At 57.0% G+C, this 13,184-nt stretch overlaps 2 protein-coding genes across 2 annotated transcripts in view; both read left to right on the forward strand.

Moving 5' to 3' along the window:
* Positions 1-338: 338 nt before the first annotated feature.
* Positions 339-10,689, forward strand: LOC136005887 (hydrocephalus-inducing protein-like; the record flags this gene model as incomplete). The annotated part of the gene is made up of 7 exons (XM_065663777.1): positions 339-536; positions 1,908-2,071; positions 2,371-2,521; positions 2,770-3,000; positions 3,619-3,843; positions 4,287-4,679; positions 10,645-10,689. Coding segments are annotated over 7 exons (1,407 nt in total), but the record flags the coding sequence as incomplete, so codon positions are not given.
* An 86-nt stretch (positions 10,690-10,775) lies between these two features.
* LOC136005888 (hydrocephalus-inducing protein-like) overlaps positions 10,776-13,184 on the forward strand; it is a gene marked incomplete at its 5' end in the record, with an annotated part of 47,953 nt that continues 45,544 nt past the window's right edge. The window contains 2 exons of the mRNA XM_065663778.1: positions 10,776-10,865; positions 12,227-12,346. Of these exons, the coding sequence (XP_065519850.1) occupies positions 10,776-10,865; positions 12,227-12,346 (210 nt within the window). The remainder of the gene's footprint in view (positions 10,866-12,226; positions 12,347-13,184) is intronic.

The following is a 13,184-nucleotide window of genomic DNA, read 5'->3' on the forward strand; positions in this document are numbered from 1 at the left end:
GCTCCCAAAGAGAGCATGGAGCTCCTCTTCATCCTGCCCATGAAGGAAAGGGCTGTGTGGCTGCAGATCTGTCCTTGCACAGCAGTTTCCTTTCAGGACTCCCCTGAAGTTTCCTTTCACCCAGCATGCGAAAGGCTTGTTCTGCTCCCTTCTTCAAGAACAACCAGCTTGATTTACTCCAAAAGCTGTGGCCAAAGTGTAATTTTTGCATGTGACAAGGAAAAGCTGCTCCCCGTGCTCCAGGTCCTGGTGTAAAGCCAGCGTGAGAAGAGTGGCAAGGATTGTGGGTACGACCCAGCAGCCTCTGTGCTCCTCTGTTGCAGACCCTGACTTTCAGCTGCAATGTGCGTGAGAAGCAGAGCCAGACCATCCTCCTGTCGAACCCGAGCAGCGAGGCCTGGACCCTGCAGCCCATTGTTGAGGGGAAATACTGGAAAGGGCCTGAATTTATCCATCTGGAGGCCAGGCAAAAAGAAAAGGCCTACCAGGTCACCTACAGACCCCTAACCATGAGCTGTGGGAACAAGAAGCATCAGGTAGGTGAGCTGTGCCAGCGTGCTGACCCTCGTGGCATGACCCTCGTAGGTCACTCTCCTTTGGGCAGGAGGTTGGCCGAGATGACCTTTGGAGGTCCTGTCCAAGCTGAAGGTGTCCTGTGCTCTCTGTTGGAAGCTGGGTTTTGTGGTGGCTGGGGGCCAGCACGGGCAAAGGGCAGATGGGAAGTCGGGACTGAGCACCAAACGTGTTGGAGCAGCTAACGTAAAAAGCCAGGCTTTCTGCAGGCCAAGAAATGAAGTTTGTTCTGCGTAGCTCTGGGTCGCTGCTTGTGGCAGCCCAGGGGGCTCAGAGACCCCCATGCTCAGCGCACGGGCTGCACAGGCTCTCCAAGCCCCGGGCACAACCACTTCTGCCAGCAGCACCTGGCTGGTGTCCTTCTGCAGCTTGCAGGGAGCAAGAAGGGCAAAGCTGCCCTGCAGTTTGTCAGTGCCGTCCTGGCCGTGAGCAGGCAGGTGGGAAACGAGAGAGATCTCTTGAGGGTCATGCAGGAGCTTTGGGAGGAGCCCTTCCTGCAGGTCTCAGGCTGGGCACATGGGGGTGACTGGCCCCTCTGCAATGTTTTCTGTGCCAGGCCAGCAACAAGCTCCTAAATCCAAGGGGTCAGTTCAGAAGGGCTCTGTGGTGCTGGAGCTGCGAGGTCCTTGTCCCGCTCCTTGTCCCGCTCCAGCTGGCCTTACAGTGGGCCAGGTCAGAGATTTCTGGCCTCAAGTCTCCAGGGTGCTCAGCAGATCTGTGCCCTTAGGGTCGCACGTGCTCAGCATCTCTTTAACGTACAGCCTGCGTGAGGAGTCTTGCAGCTTTCAGCTGCTGTGGAGGCAGAGGCAGGTGTCTGGGATCCACGGGCACCCAGAATGAGCATGGATATGAGCTTTCCATGGCCCATGTCTGGGGGCCCCTGTTGTGCCAGCTTACAGGCTGCTCTCTGGTCAGCGCTGTTGGGGCTAAGGCCAGCAGGACTGAGGCAATGGAGTTCATCAGGGACGGCCACCCCCTGCCCACGGCTGTCCCTGCGTGAGCACAGGCTGGCAGGGACATGCCCAGGTGAGTGGGGCCAGTAAGGGAGTGTTGGGATGTGCAGAGCAGCTCTGCTGCAGGGCCCGTGTTTCCTTGCTTTGCCCAGAGATGATGCCTCTGTGTCCTGTAGCTGTGCCGTGTCCTGTGGGCCACGCACCCGCTCACAAGCAGCTCAGAGCAGGTGCGACGCTGGCGTCTGTCTCCTCCTGCGCGGGACAGGGCTGCAGTCACAGCTCTGCCAGCTGGACGTGCTGAAAGCTGCCTCAGTGAGAGCCTCAGGCGTGGGACTGTCCAGGGGTGCTCCAGAGCCGACTTGTCCTATTCGTTGTCTGTAGGGCTCCATCTTCTTCCCCCTGCCGGACGGGACAGGCTTACGCTACCAGCTGGAAGGAACTGCTGAAGCCCCCAGGTGCTCAGGGGCCATTTCCCGGCAGGTTCCGTGCAGGAATTCCCACACGGAGCTCATCCCTGTGTCCAACTGGCTGCAGAGACCACAGAGGTGAGTCCAGCCCAGGGAGTCTGGCCTCATGAGCAATCCCTGCAGCAGCACAAGGAAGGAAGCTTCCAGTGCCTGGAAGCTCCCTCCTGAAAGCTTTTCCCTCTCCTTGGCTGTGTCTGGCCATACCCACGTTCTGCCTGTGCAGAGCCATCCTGGAGGGCTTTCCTCCAAGGGGGGTGAGAGCTGGCGCCCTGTGCCCGAGGCACTGAGGATGAGAGGGACTGTATTGTACCCCTGCACGATGGGTATCCTATGGGAGTCCTTCCTGTTGACCTTCACTGCGTCCTTCTCACCCGCAGGTTCCTGGTGGTTATTGACATGCTCAAACCAGAGAACCTGGAAAGCAGTTCCGTGCTGCAGGGGTGTTCATACATCGACGTGCCGAGCTCTGCGAAGAAGGACTACCAGCTCACCTTCTTCTCCTACAAAGAAGGAGTCTACAGGGCAAAGGTGAGTGAGGACACTGGTCTGCAGGGCCCTTCAAGGAGCTGTTGGCTCACTGAGAAGCTACACGCCCGTTTTCATACCTCCACGTGCACGGGTCCTATGAAATACCACAGGTGCTTTCTCTGGTCTTGCACTCCTCCTCGCTGGGTGCTCATAGCCATTCCTGGAAGCAGGGCGCTGAGCTCGGTGGGCTCTTCCGGGTCTGTTTTCCTGTGTGGAATGAGCAGCACTTCCCTTTCTGTCTGATTCAGGTGACCTTCCTCAACGAGACAACCGGAGAGTACTTGTTCCACATGGTGACTTTCAAGGTGATGGCTTCGGGACCCATCGGCACTGTCGAAATGAGCACCGCCGTTCGGCAGAGAGTGTCCTCCACTGTCAAGGTGGACAACCCTCTGCCTGTCCCGGTGACGTTTGCCATCAACTGCAAAGTGCCGGACGTCAGCGTTCCACAGCACTTTACTGTTCCTGCACAGTCAAAGGTAGGAGCAAAGCTCCTCCGGCTCACTCTGCTCTCCCTACTCGTGGCCGGAGGGGGGGCTCTTGGAGGGTGATGCCTGAAAGGAGCCATGTGGGGCCTCTTTCCGTGGTGGCAGCTCCCTGCCGATGACGTAGAGAGGGAGCAGTGTGCGAGAATATCCCCAGTGGGAATCATCCTGCGCTGGTGGAGTCTGCCCTGCTGGCCCCTGTAACACGCCGCCACTGGGCGTCACGTGGCAGGTCCTTGTGCCATGTGCCCCTCATTTAATGTGTTGCTTCCAGGTGCGAGTGGCTGCAGGACAAGCCTGATCCCGCGGCCAGGTTGTCTGCAGCCTGCATTGACAGGAGGTGGTGTGTGCCCTGGGGGAGCACAGGGGCTTTTTAGGGTGGGCAGCTTCTGGCATCATGCTGGAGGGCTCTGAGCTGTTGGGATCTGTCCCTGAGTGAACCGTCCCCCAGAAGGAGCAAGGCTGTGCCCGAGAGAGAGGGAGTCAGAGCGGGGAAGGCAGCCCAGCCTTCAAGCGCTGCCTGAGCAGAGCAGGGACCAGCTGCCCCCTTCTCAGGCACACGTGTTCCCTGCCTGTGCCTGACGCCGTGGCTTTTTCCTTCCTTCCTCCCAGGCGGATCTTGTCTTGGAGTATCAGCCCCTGAAAACGGGTGAGAGCACCGGGCACCTGGTGCTCCAGAGCAGCGACTTGGGCTCTCTGTCTTACAACCTGCAGCTGAAAGCCACCTCGAGCAGGCCAGAGAAGCCCGTGTATTTCCGCACCATGCTGGGCTCCCGTCAGACCATCACCACCAAAATACGGAATTTTGCCCAGCAGGAGACCGAGTACCTCCTACAGGTGAGCCCGGGCTGCCAGGGCTCTGGCTGGGAGGCAGCTCCTCTGGCCAGCACCAGCCCTCTCCACCAGGGGGTCCGAGTGCCTCTGGCGTGGCCTGGCAGAGCCAGGGTGGCCATGTGAGCCCAGGGGCCTTCCCACTAGTGTGGGCTTGTCCTCCCTTGCGGGCCCGTGTCTGCTGCCCTGGTTGGAGCTGCTTTTCAGGCCCCGTGGTGCCTGGGCTTGCTTCCCGCTTGCAGCCCAGGTCTGGCAGTCTTGGGGCTTGGGTGCAGGGTTGTTCCTGCTGGGCACGTTTGCACACTTCTCGTGCCCATTCACCGCAGGCACTCACCAGGGCTATGGTCTGGGTGGGACGGGCCAGGGCCAGGGGACCATCGTGTTCTTCCCGAGGCGCTGGCTCTGCTGTTGTGACCAACCCCCCATGGTCTCTTGTCTCCCCTGCGCAGACCGACTGTGCCGACTTCCGGACGGCAAAATCCATCAGTGCGGCACCCGCCAGCGCTGGGGGCTCGGAGCTGAATGTGGAAGTGACCTTTGAGCCCTGCCACCTGGGCAAAGCCAAGGCCACGTTGCAGCTCAGCTCTGCACTGGGCGGGCAGTACTGCATCCCACTCATCGGCCTTGCGCTGCCCCCTGAACCCCAGGGCCCCTTCCTCATCCCAGCCGGCGGCACCACCTCCATCTCCTTCAGGAACGTCTTCCCGAGGGCCACGGCGTTCCAGTATGCCGTAAAGCACCCGGCCTTCAGCGTCAGGGCCCCCGAGATGCTGCGCGCCAAGAGCAGCACCACCATCACCGTCTCCTTCACGGGCGGCCCGGCTCCTGTCACCAGCAGGCTGGTGGTCTCTTGCCCTGGCGGCTCCTGGATCTACCACCTCCGGGGCCTGCCCTCCACCCGCAAGTGACCAGCTGCCCCTGGCCCTTCCCGCCACGTTCGTGCTCTCTGGAGCCAATAAATTTCATTTAGCATCCTCCCACACGACGTCCTTGTCTCTAAACGGGAGAGGCATGAATTCGCTGGATGCACAGCCGCTGGACAAGGAATTGGCTGGATGACTGCACACAGAGAGTCGCGGTCAATGGCTCAATGTGTAAACGGAGACCAGTGACGAATGGTGTCCGTCAGGGGTCGGTGTTGGGGCAGACCCTGTTCAACATCTTTGTCGCTGACACAGACAGTGGGATCGAGCGCCCTCAGCAAGCTTGCAGACAACACCAAGCTGTGTGGTGCAGCCGGCGCGCTGGAGGGAAGGGATGGCATCCAGAGGGACCTGCACATGCTGGAGAGGTGGCCAGCCTCATGAAGTTCAGCAAAGCCGAGTGCAGGCTCCTGCCCCTGGGTCAGGGCAATCCCAGGCACAGCTGCAGGCTGCGCAGAGAAGTGATTCAGAGCAGCGTGAGGAGAAGGACCTGGGGGTTGGAACATGAGGCGCTTCAGCGTGCGCTTGAGCCCGGAAACCCCCTGTGTCCTGGGCTGTATCACCAAGAGCATGACCAGCAGGTCAAGGGAGGTGATCCTGCTCCTCTGCTCTCATGAGACCCCCACTGGGAGCACAGTGTACAGTTCTGGTGTCCTCAACAGAAGGACCTAGAGCTGTTGGAGCAAATCCAGAGGAGGGCCATGAGGATGCTAAGGGGGATGGAGCAGCTCCTGTACAAAGACAGGCTGAGAAAGCTGGGGCTGTTCAGCGTGGAGAAGGGAAGGCGGGGTGGAGACCTCATAGCAGCCTTCCAGTATCTGAAGGGGGCCTACCAGCATGCTGGGGAGGGACTCTTGATCAGGGGCTGTATCAAGAGGACAAGGGGTGATGGGCTTAAAGTGAAACAGAGGAAGTTCAGGTTAGCTAGAAGGAAGAAATTCTTCACTGTGCGGGTGGTGGGGCACTGGCACAGGTTGCCCAAAGCAGTGGTGAATGCTCCATCCCTGGCAGTGTTCAAGGCCAGGTTGGACGGGGCTTGGGCACCATGTTCTTGTGTGAGGTGTCCCTCCCTGTGACAGGGTGTTGGAACTAGAGGATCTTAAGGTCCTTTCCAATCCAAAGCGTTCTACGATTCTGTTATTCTCTAAGATTCTTTGGGAAAGCGCGGTTAAGACTTCAGTCGGTTCCACTTAAAGGTAAAAATTTGAGAATGAAGACCTTAGGCCCACTATAGGAGAGGATCTGGTTCAAGACCGTCTTAAGAACCTGAACGTGCACAAGTCCATGGAACCTGATGGAATCCATCCGCGGGTCCTGAAGGAGCTGGCGAATGACGTTGCTAAGCTACTGGCCATCATATTTGAAAAATAATGGCAGCCAGGTGAAGTTCCCGACGACTGGAAAACGGGAAATATAACCCCCATTTTCAAGAAGGGGAAAATGGAAGACGCGGGGAATTACAGAGTCTTACCTCTGTGCCTGGTAAAATCTTGGAGCACATTCTCCTGGACAGCATGCTAAGGCACATGAAAAACAACAAGGTGCTTGGTGACAGCCAGCATGGCTTCACTAAGGGGAAATCCTGCCTGACCAATGTGGTGGCCTTCTATGATGGGGCTACAGAATTGATGGACAAGGGTAAAGCAGTTGATGTCATCTACCTGGACTTGTGCAAAGCGTTTGACACTGTCCCACACGACATCCTTCTCTCTGAATTGGAGAGATATCAATTTGATGGATGGACCACTCGGTGGATAAAGAACTGGCTGGACGGCCGCACGCAAAGAGTTGTGCTCAATGGCTCGATATCCGGCTGGAGACCGGTAACGAGTGGTGTCCCTCAGGGATCGGTGTTGGGACCGGTCTTACTCAACATCTTTGTCGCTGACATGGACAGTGGGCTTGAGTGCGCCCTCAGCAAGTTTGCCAGTGACACCAAGCTGTGTGGTCCGGTTGATATGCTGGAGGGAAGGGATGCCATCCAGAGGGACCTTGACACGCTTGTAAGGTGGGCTGATGCCAACCTTATGAAGTTCAACCATGACAAGTGCAAGGTCCTACACCTGGGTTGGAGCAATCCCAGGCACAGCTACAGGTTGGGCAAAGAAGAGATTCAGAGCGGCCCTGCAGAGAAGGACCTGGGGGTGCTGGTCGATGAGGAAATGAACATGAGCCGGCAGTGTGCGCTCGCAGCCCAGAAAGCCAACCGTATCCTGGGCTGCATCAAAAGGAGCGAGACCAGCAGGTCGAAAGAGGTGACCCTGCCCCTCTACTCTGCTCTTGTGAGACCTCACCTGGAGTATTGTGTGCAGTTCTGGTGTCCTCGACATAAAAAGGACATGGAACTGCTGGAACAAGTCCAGAGGAGGGCCACGAGGATGATCAGGGGACTGGAGCGCCTCCCGTATGAAGATAGGCTGAGCAAGTTGGGGCTGTTCAGCGTGGAGAAGAGAAGGCTGCGTGGGGACCTAATAGCAGCCTTCCAGTACCTGAAGGGGGCCTATAGGGATGCTGGGGAGGGACTCTTCATCAGGGACTGTAGTGACAGCACAAGGGGTAAGGGGTTAAAACTTAAACAGGGGAAGTTTAGATTGGATCTAAGGAGGAAATTCTTTCCTGTTAGGGTGGTGAGACACTGGAATGGGTTGCCCAGGGAGGTTGTGAGTGCTCCATCCCTGGCGGTGTGCGAGGCCAGGTTGGATGAAGCCTTGCGTGGGATGGTTTAGCGTGAGGTGTCCCTGGCCATGGCAGGGGGGTTGGAACTAGATGATCTTGAGGCCCTTTCCAACCCTAACTATTCTATGATTCTATGACCCTGGAAGGGAGCTTGGTCTGTCTCAGCGTTGGCTGGCAGTTGAAGGTTATGAAGGAAATAGCAGGAAGCTCTACTAGTGGGCTCCTATTAATGATGTCAGCTGTGGTAGAGCTTTTGTAAGAGGTTTCCTTTAGTTAGAGAGCCTTGGTGCCTTCAGCACACAGGGGTGTCACGCCTGAGGTGTCTTTGCCTGAGCTCTCCAGTTTCCAGCTGGATTCGTGGCTGGACATGGTGCGGGACATGTTTTGGAGTGTTTCCAGAGGCTGGCTGCCTGGAGAGCCAGTTAGCACTCGGGGCTCATATCCTCCCTGCCTGTGTTGTAAAGGCCCAGATGATGAGTGTTGGTTTCAAAGTGAGGGCTCCACGTTCCCCGCCAGGCAGGTGTGAGGATTTGCTTTGCCTGTGGCCCCGAGTCTCATGGGAAGCTTTTGTTTCTGGCAAACGCTGTGCTGCAAACGTGTGAAGCTCCTGGCAGCTGAGATGCCCCGGGCAGTTGGGTGGCCTTGTGTGGTGCGTGTGCCCGTGTGCGCAGGCTTAATGGGTACAAAGTCATCGACGGGTGCTCACCAGGGACAGCAACAGGGGTCACCCCAAAGGCAGGCTGGCCATGGCCCTGGTGTGGCGGGGCTCCTCGTGGGCCAGCAAAGTAGGAATTAAATGGTTGCTTTGTAGTCAGTGCGGAAGCTTTTTTCTTTCCTGCTGAAGCAGAGAAATTCTTGGCTCATCTGCGGTGTCTCCAGCAATTTATGTGTCGCTCACGGAGCGTGACCAAATGCTGCTGTAAAGTGAACTTTAGCCCTGGTGCAGGGCTTCACTGCGGGGGAGACATTGAAGGCGTAGGGGGGCTGCAGGGATCCGCAAGGCTGTAGCTTTAGCAAGGCCCTGCGGTGGCCGTGGAAGCCACGTGTGGCCCTCGCCTATTGTGACGTACAGGGGAGCTGCTGCTGTTAAATGCGAGCAGCAGCCGTGGCCCAGTGAGAGCAGGAGTTGCTGAGCCGCTGAGGCAGGAGCAGGCTTGAGCTACTGTCAGGCTCTGAGCTCTGCTTCCTCGAGGCGCTGGTGAAACCCTGCCCTAGCTGGCAAAGCCAGAGCGTTGAGGAGAGGGGCTGGGCAGCCCAGGTGCCAGCCCTGTCCTTTGCTGCCCAGGTTCCCCTGGCTGTTGGCAGCCCAGCAGCAGTTAGCTGCTGTGCTGGTGGGCAAGAGCCACACCGAGGCGTCCCTGGGCGGCTCCTGTCCCTGCAGCTGCCCACAGCTGCCGAGCAGCGCGAGGGCATTCAGGAGCCAAGGCTGGGCCCCGCACGGAGGAATCCTCCAGGAGAAGCGTGAATCACCCGTGCTCAGGTAGCGTCTGGCCCTGGGCAGGGAGGAGGCAGCTCCGCTGGCAGCAGGGATGGGGCAGTTGTGTGATAGCCGGCAGGATTTAAACATCCCTGGGCTAAGAGCAGGGCTGGGCAGGTAGAAGGGCTTGAACGGGCTCTGAAATTGCCGTGCAACTTGCAGTGAGGGTAGAGACTTGGAGCTAGGCTGTAGGTCCTGCAGCAAAGGGAGCCTTGGCTGTCTGAGGTGGGGAGCAGGGAGCCGTGGGGTGGTGGGCTGGAGGGGTGCTGTGTCCTGGTGGCTGGTTTGTCCTGCCCCTGCAGGGAGATGTGCCCGATTGCTCCGTTGTGCTCCTTTCCTGCTCCTCTGGGAGGCTGGTCCCTGCAGGCTCTGGGGCTGTGGAAGAGCCTTGCTCCAGGGCGCGGGGGGAAGCTGCTGGGCTGGCTGGGCTGTGGAGGTTGGAAGCCCTCTGGAAATAAGCGTTGTGGGGGCGACGACAGGGTTCGTTTCAAGTGAAGTGAAATCACAGCTCGGAGAATTGGAACGAATAAGGCAGTTATTCTTAAGACCCGGTAAGAAACCACTGAAACCCAGCTTAATGCTGGATCATCCCCATTAGGTTTCTCCCTTGAAAAGGAGTTATTTCCAGCTCTAAATCCCAGCTCTTGCTGCAGCAGGTCCTCCTGTCCATAGGGCAGTGCAGAGCTCTGGAGTTTCTTGCAAGGACAAAAGGAAACGGTAGCCTTGTTTCCTGAAGCCGTGGAGGGCCCGGCACCACAAACACGTGCCGTGCTGTCGCTGCCTTGGCAGTAAAGGAATGAAGTGATTGCCTTGCTTGCAGGGTGTGGGGAGCAGTCGAGGGGCAGGGAATGGCCATCTTTGCCTAGATGCTGTCTTGCTGTGTACAGCAAGTGCACACAGCAGAGGTGATGTGGAGCACAGGGAAGCAGGAGGGAATATCATCCTGGATTTTACGTAGCTCTGAGCTAATTGCTCATGTGCCTTCGATGGTTTCCTGCTTTTTTCCTGCTGTGGCAGCCTGGAGTGCCTGTAGGGAGCCTGGAGTTTGGGTGTTAACAAGTGAAAATTAGGGCGTCCTTCTGCATGGAGAAATGCTCTTGGGCAGTGGGGTGATTTCCTGCCTGGAAGGAGCCGTTTTTGCCAGATAATCTTTGTAACGTGAGCCAGGCAAAGTAGCCTTGAGAAACTATAGTTCTTAATCAGAGTCTTGAACTCTGTGCTGACTTAGTTAGAAACATCATCAGGCTCCTTGCAGAGAGGGTGAGAAGTGCCAGTAGCGCCTGGTGCGTCTGTGTGGCTCGTGGGACTGCCCCCAGAGCAAAAGGCTGTTTTGGCTCAGGGTCTGTTTGTTGTGGGGTTTTACGTCTATGAATGGAGCCTAAATATGGTCTAATCATGAATGAGGGTGGGGAGGCCCTGTGTTCTCCGCTTAGGAAGGATGCCAGAGGCTGGAGACACAGCTGTGTCCTTTGGGTGTGCCAGGAATGGCGAGGCCCTGGCACAGGTTGCCCAGAGAAGCTGTGGCTGCCCCATCCCTGGCAGTGTTCAAGGCCAGGTTGGACGGGGCTTGGAGCAACCTGCCCTAGTGGAAGGTGTCCCTGCCCGTGGCAGGGGGTTGGAACTGGGTGAGCTTTAAGAGCCCTTCCCTGAGGTTGCGGGGTTCCAGGGTTCCGTGGGTCCAGGGTTTTAAGGTTCTGGGGTTGTGGATTGTCCAACTGTTGCTTCTTCCAGGCGACCTCTGCGACATGGCCAGTGGCAAGACCCCCCGGCCCATGAGGTCCTCCAGAAGGGCGGATGGATTCCAGAGCAGAGTGGTAGCATCTCGTAATCCGAAGCTGGTCAGAGAGGCAGAAGAGTCTCTCACCACCAGGCAGAGGCTGGCCAGCCCTCGGGAGATGAGGCGGCCCCGGGCTACCCAGCTTCGGGACATGGGTGAAGTCTCCCATCAAAAGGTAGCCTTTCCCTGCTCTTCTCCTTGCCGTTTGATGTGACATTTGAAGAGGGCACGTGCTTGTGGCAGCCTTGCCTCCAGCTTACCCAAGCAGCTTGGTGATGAGGTCCTGTTGTCATTTCCAAGTGGTGGTGGTGGAGTTCTTTCTGCTGGGGGAAAGGCAAAAAACACATTTCTCCAATGAGCCATTGAAGTCCTGGTCTGCACAAAGGCAGTGGAACCTCTGCTGCAGTGGGTGGGTTTTGCTGGGCAGAGAAGAGTGGATGCGCTTTGCCTGGATCAGTGTTCTCTTAGATGGATGTTCAAAGCTGCTTTTCTTGCAGGACTGCTCAGTCTAACACACAGTCCAGGTGGGTGGATGACTGAGGTAGGCTGTTGAGCAGAAAGCTGCCAGCAAGAGACCTGATGTAGCACATCGGTTACGGGTTGCCCCAGGCAGCACAGGAGGTGGGAACACGTAAGACGGGCGCCCAAATAACTGGCAGTGCGACAGCTACTGGGCTCGGCCTGAGCATGGCTTTTGTGGAGAAGCGGGAGAGCTGCCTGTGTCTCTCGAGTGACAGCAGTGCAGCTGGGAGAGGGGAGAGCAAGCAGGGAGGAATTATCTCCAAGTACTGCCTCTGCTGGGTCAGCGTTTGGTCTTTGCGTGCATTTTTCAGAGCTGCTTCTGCAGCGGTGTTCAAGAAACGAGCAGTAAGAGAATACAGTGAAGCATCAACATAAAGCTCGTGGGGAAAGGGGATACGAATTGCAGTCTAGCTCAAGTTGCCCCCTGATGCTGAGACTTCAGCTGAAACTTCATCCCCATCCAGCATTCACCTCATTTGTCTGTTTCCCTCCTGCCCTGTTACTTTCTTGTTGGCCTTTCCTCCCTGGTACTGGTGTCTTCCGACTGGTTTCTCGGGTCTGCATCAAAAAACCAAAAAGATATTTGGGATGCGTGGGACTCAGTCTCGCTGTCTCAGAGGGAAGTTCACCTGCAAATTGTTTCCTGTGGAGGCTCCTGGAAACTCCTGGGTTTTGCTTGCTCCCTGAGTGCTCGTGACTGTTCCAGCAAGCGTCTGGAGCTGAGTGAGCCCCTTAGCAGAGGGCTCTGCTGGAGGTGGGCGCTGCTTTGCCTTTTGGAGAAGGCAGCCTGGAGAAACAGCCTGCAAAAGAGCTTCTTAGCTTGAGGCTGCTCAACATGGTCCAGAAACGTTTTGTGAGCTGAGAGCGGAGGTGGGTGGGCTCCCATCTCCTAGTGTGAGCTGGGCAGATGTACTCACCAAGAGACTGTGTTTACTGGAGATCAGTGTGGGATCTTCATTCGTTAATCTTTCTCCCAGCAGCTGAAGCTCTCTCTGCTCTGTCTTGCATCTGCAGTTCTCAGCAGTTGGCCTGGACCAGAGGTTGTTCCAGCCGTTCCCATCCGAGGTGGTGTTTGAGAACTACGTTCCCCGCCAGTTCTACATAGCGGCGCTAGCTCTGAGGAACATCGACAGGGTAAGTGCTGGGCTGTGGAGGCTGAGCACTGGGCTGGAGGAGGAGAGCAGTGGAATTCACGTGGTGTGCAGCAGAGCAAGTTACCTGCTGCAGCGCAGCGCATCCAGAATAAAATGTCTCAGCAGCGTGATTCTGCAAGATGGGGGAAATGTTGCCATGCTGGGGATTCTGCCGCTGGTTTTGGCCGCGCACTGGTGGTAACCAAGCCAAAGGAGCTTTCTGAGCCAGCATGCTTCCCCTTGAAAGCCCTGGACTGATGGGAATGTCGAGGGCTGGGCAGTGCTTGCCTGCTGTCATGCTTTACCGCGAGTGTGCACCATGTCCCGGTGGCTCCTTGGTTAATCTTGGTTTCTGGCAGGGCATGTTTCCCTCTCTCAGCCTGTTGAGCCCCCTGTGTGCAACTCCGTGTCAAAGCACAGGGCTTGAGTTTTCTCCACTTTGTGCTGGAGTAAGTTGTAACTCCTGGCATTAGCACTCCAGGCTGGGTGTTTTGGAAGAGCAGGGGAAACAGGCTGGCTTAGCAGCAGCAGTTAAAGGGAAGGACTTGAGGTGCCACTTGAGGCTCCTGCTAAGCTTAGTTCGGTTCTGCTCAGGTGTTTCTAAGCCAGCGTGGCTGTGCTTTCTCTTTGGAGAATCCCAGCACAGGCAGGGTAATGTGCTCCTGAAGGTCTCCAACTTGAACGGGAAAGATTGTGATCCTGTTGAGATTTCCTAAGAAGAATGAGCAGGGAGAAGTTGAGAAGTGGCAGCAACTTTGTTCTGCTCTGCTGTAGAGGGGGAAATGGAGACCTTTTGAATTTCAGCTGGGGAAACGTTTGCTCCAGTGAGGCATGTGCCA

This window comes from Lathamus discolor, chromosome Z (genome assembly GCF_037157495.1).
Source record: "Lathamus discolor isolate bLatDis1 chromosome Z, bLatDis1.hap1, whole genome shotgun sequence".
NCBI classification, from domain to species: domain Eukaryota; kingdom Metazoa; phylum Chordata; class Aves; order Psittaciformes; family Psittacidae; genus Lathamus; species Lathamus discolor.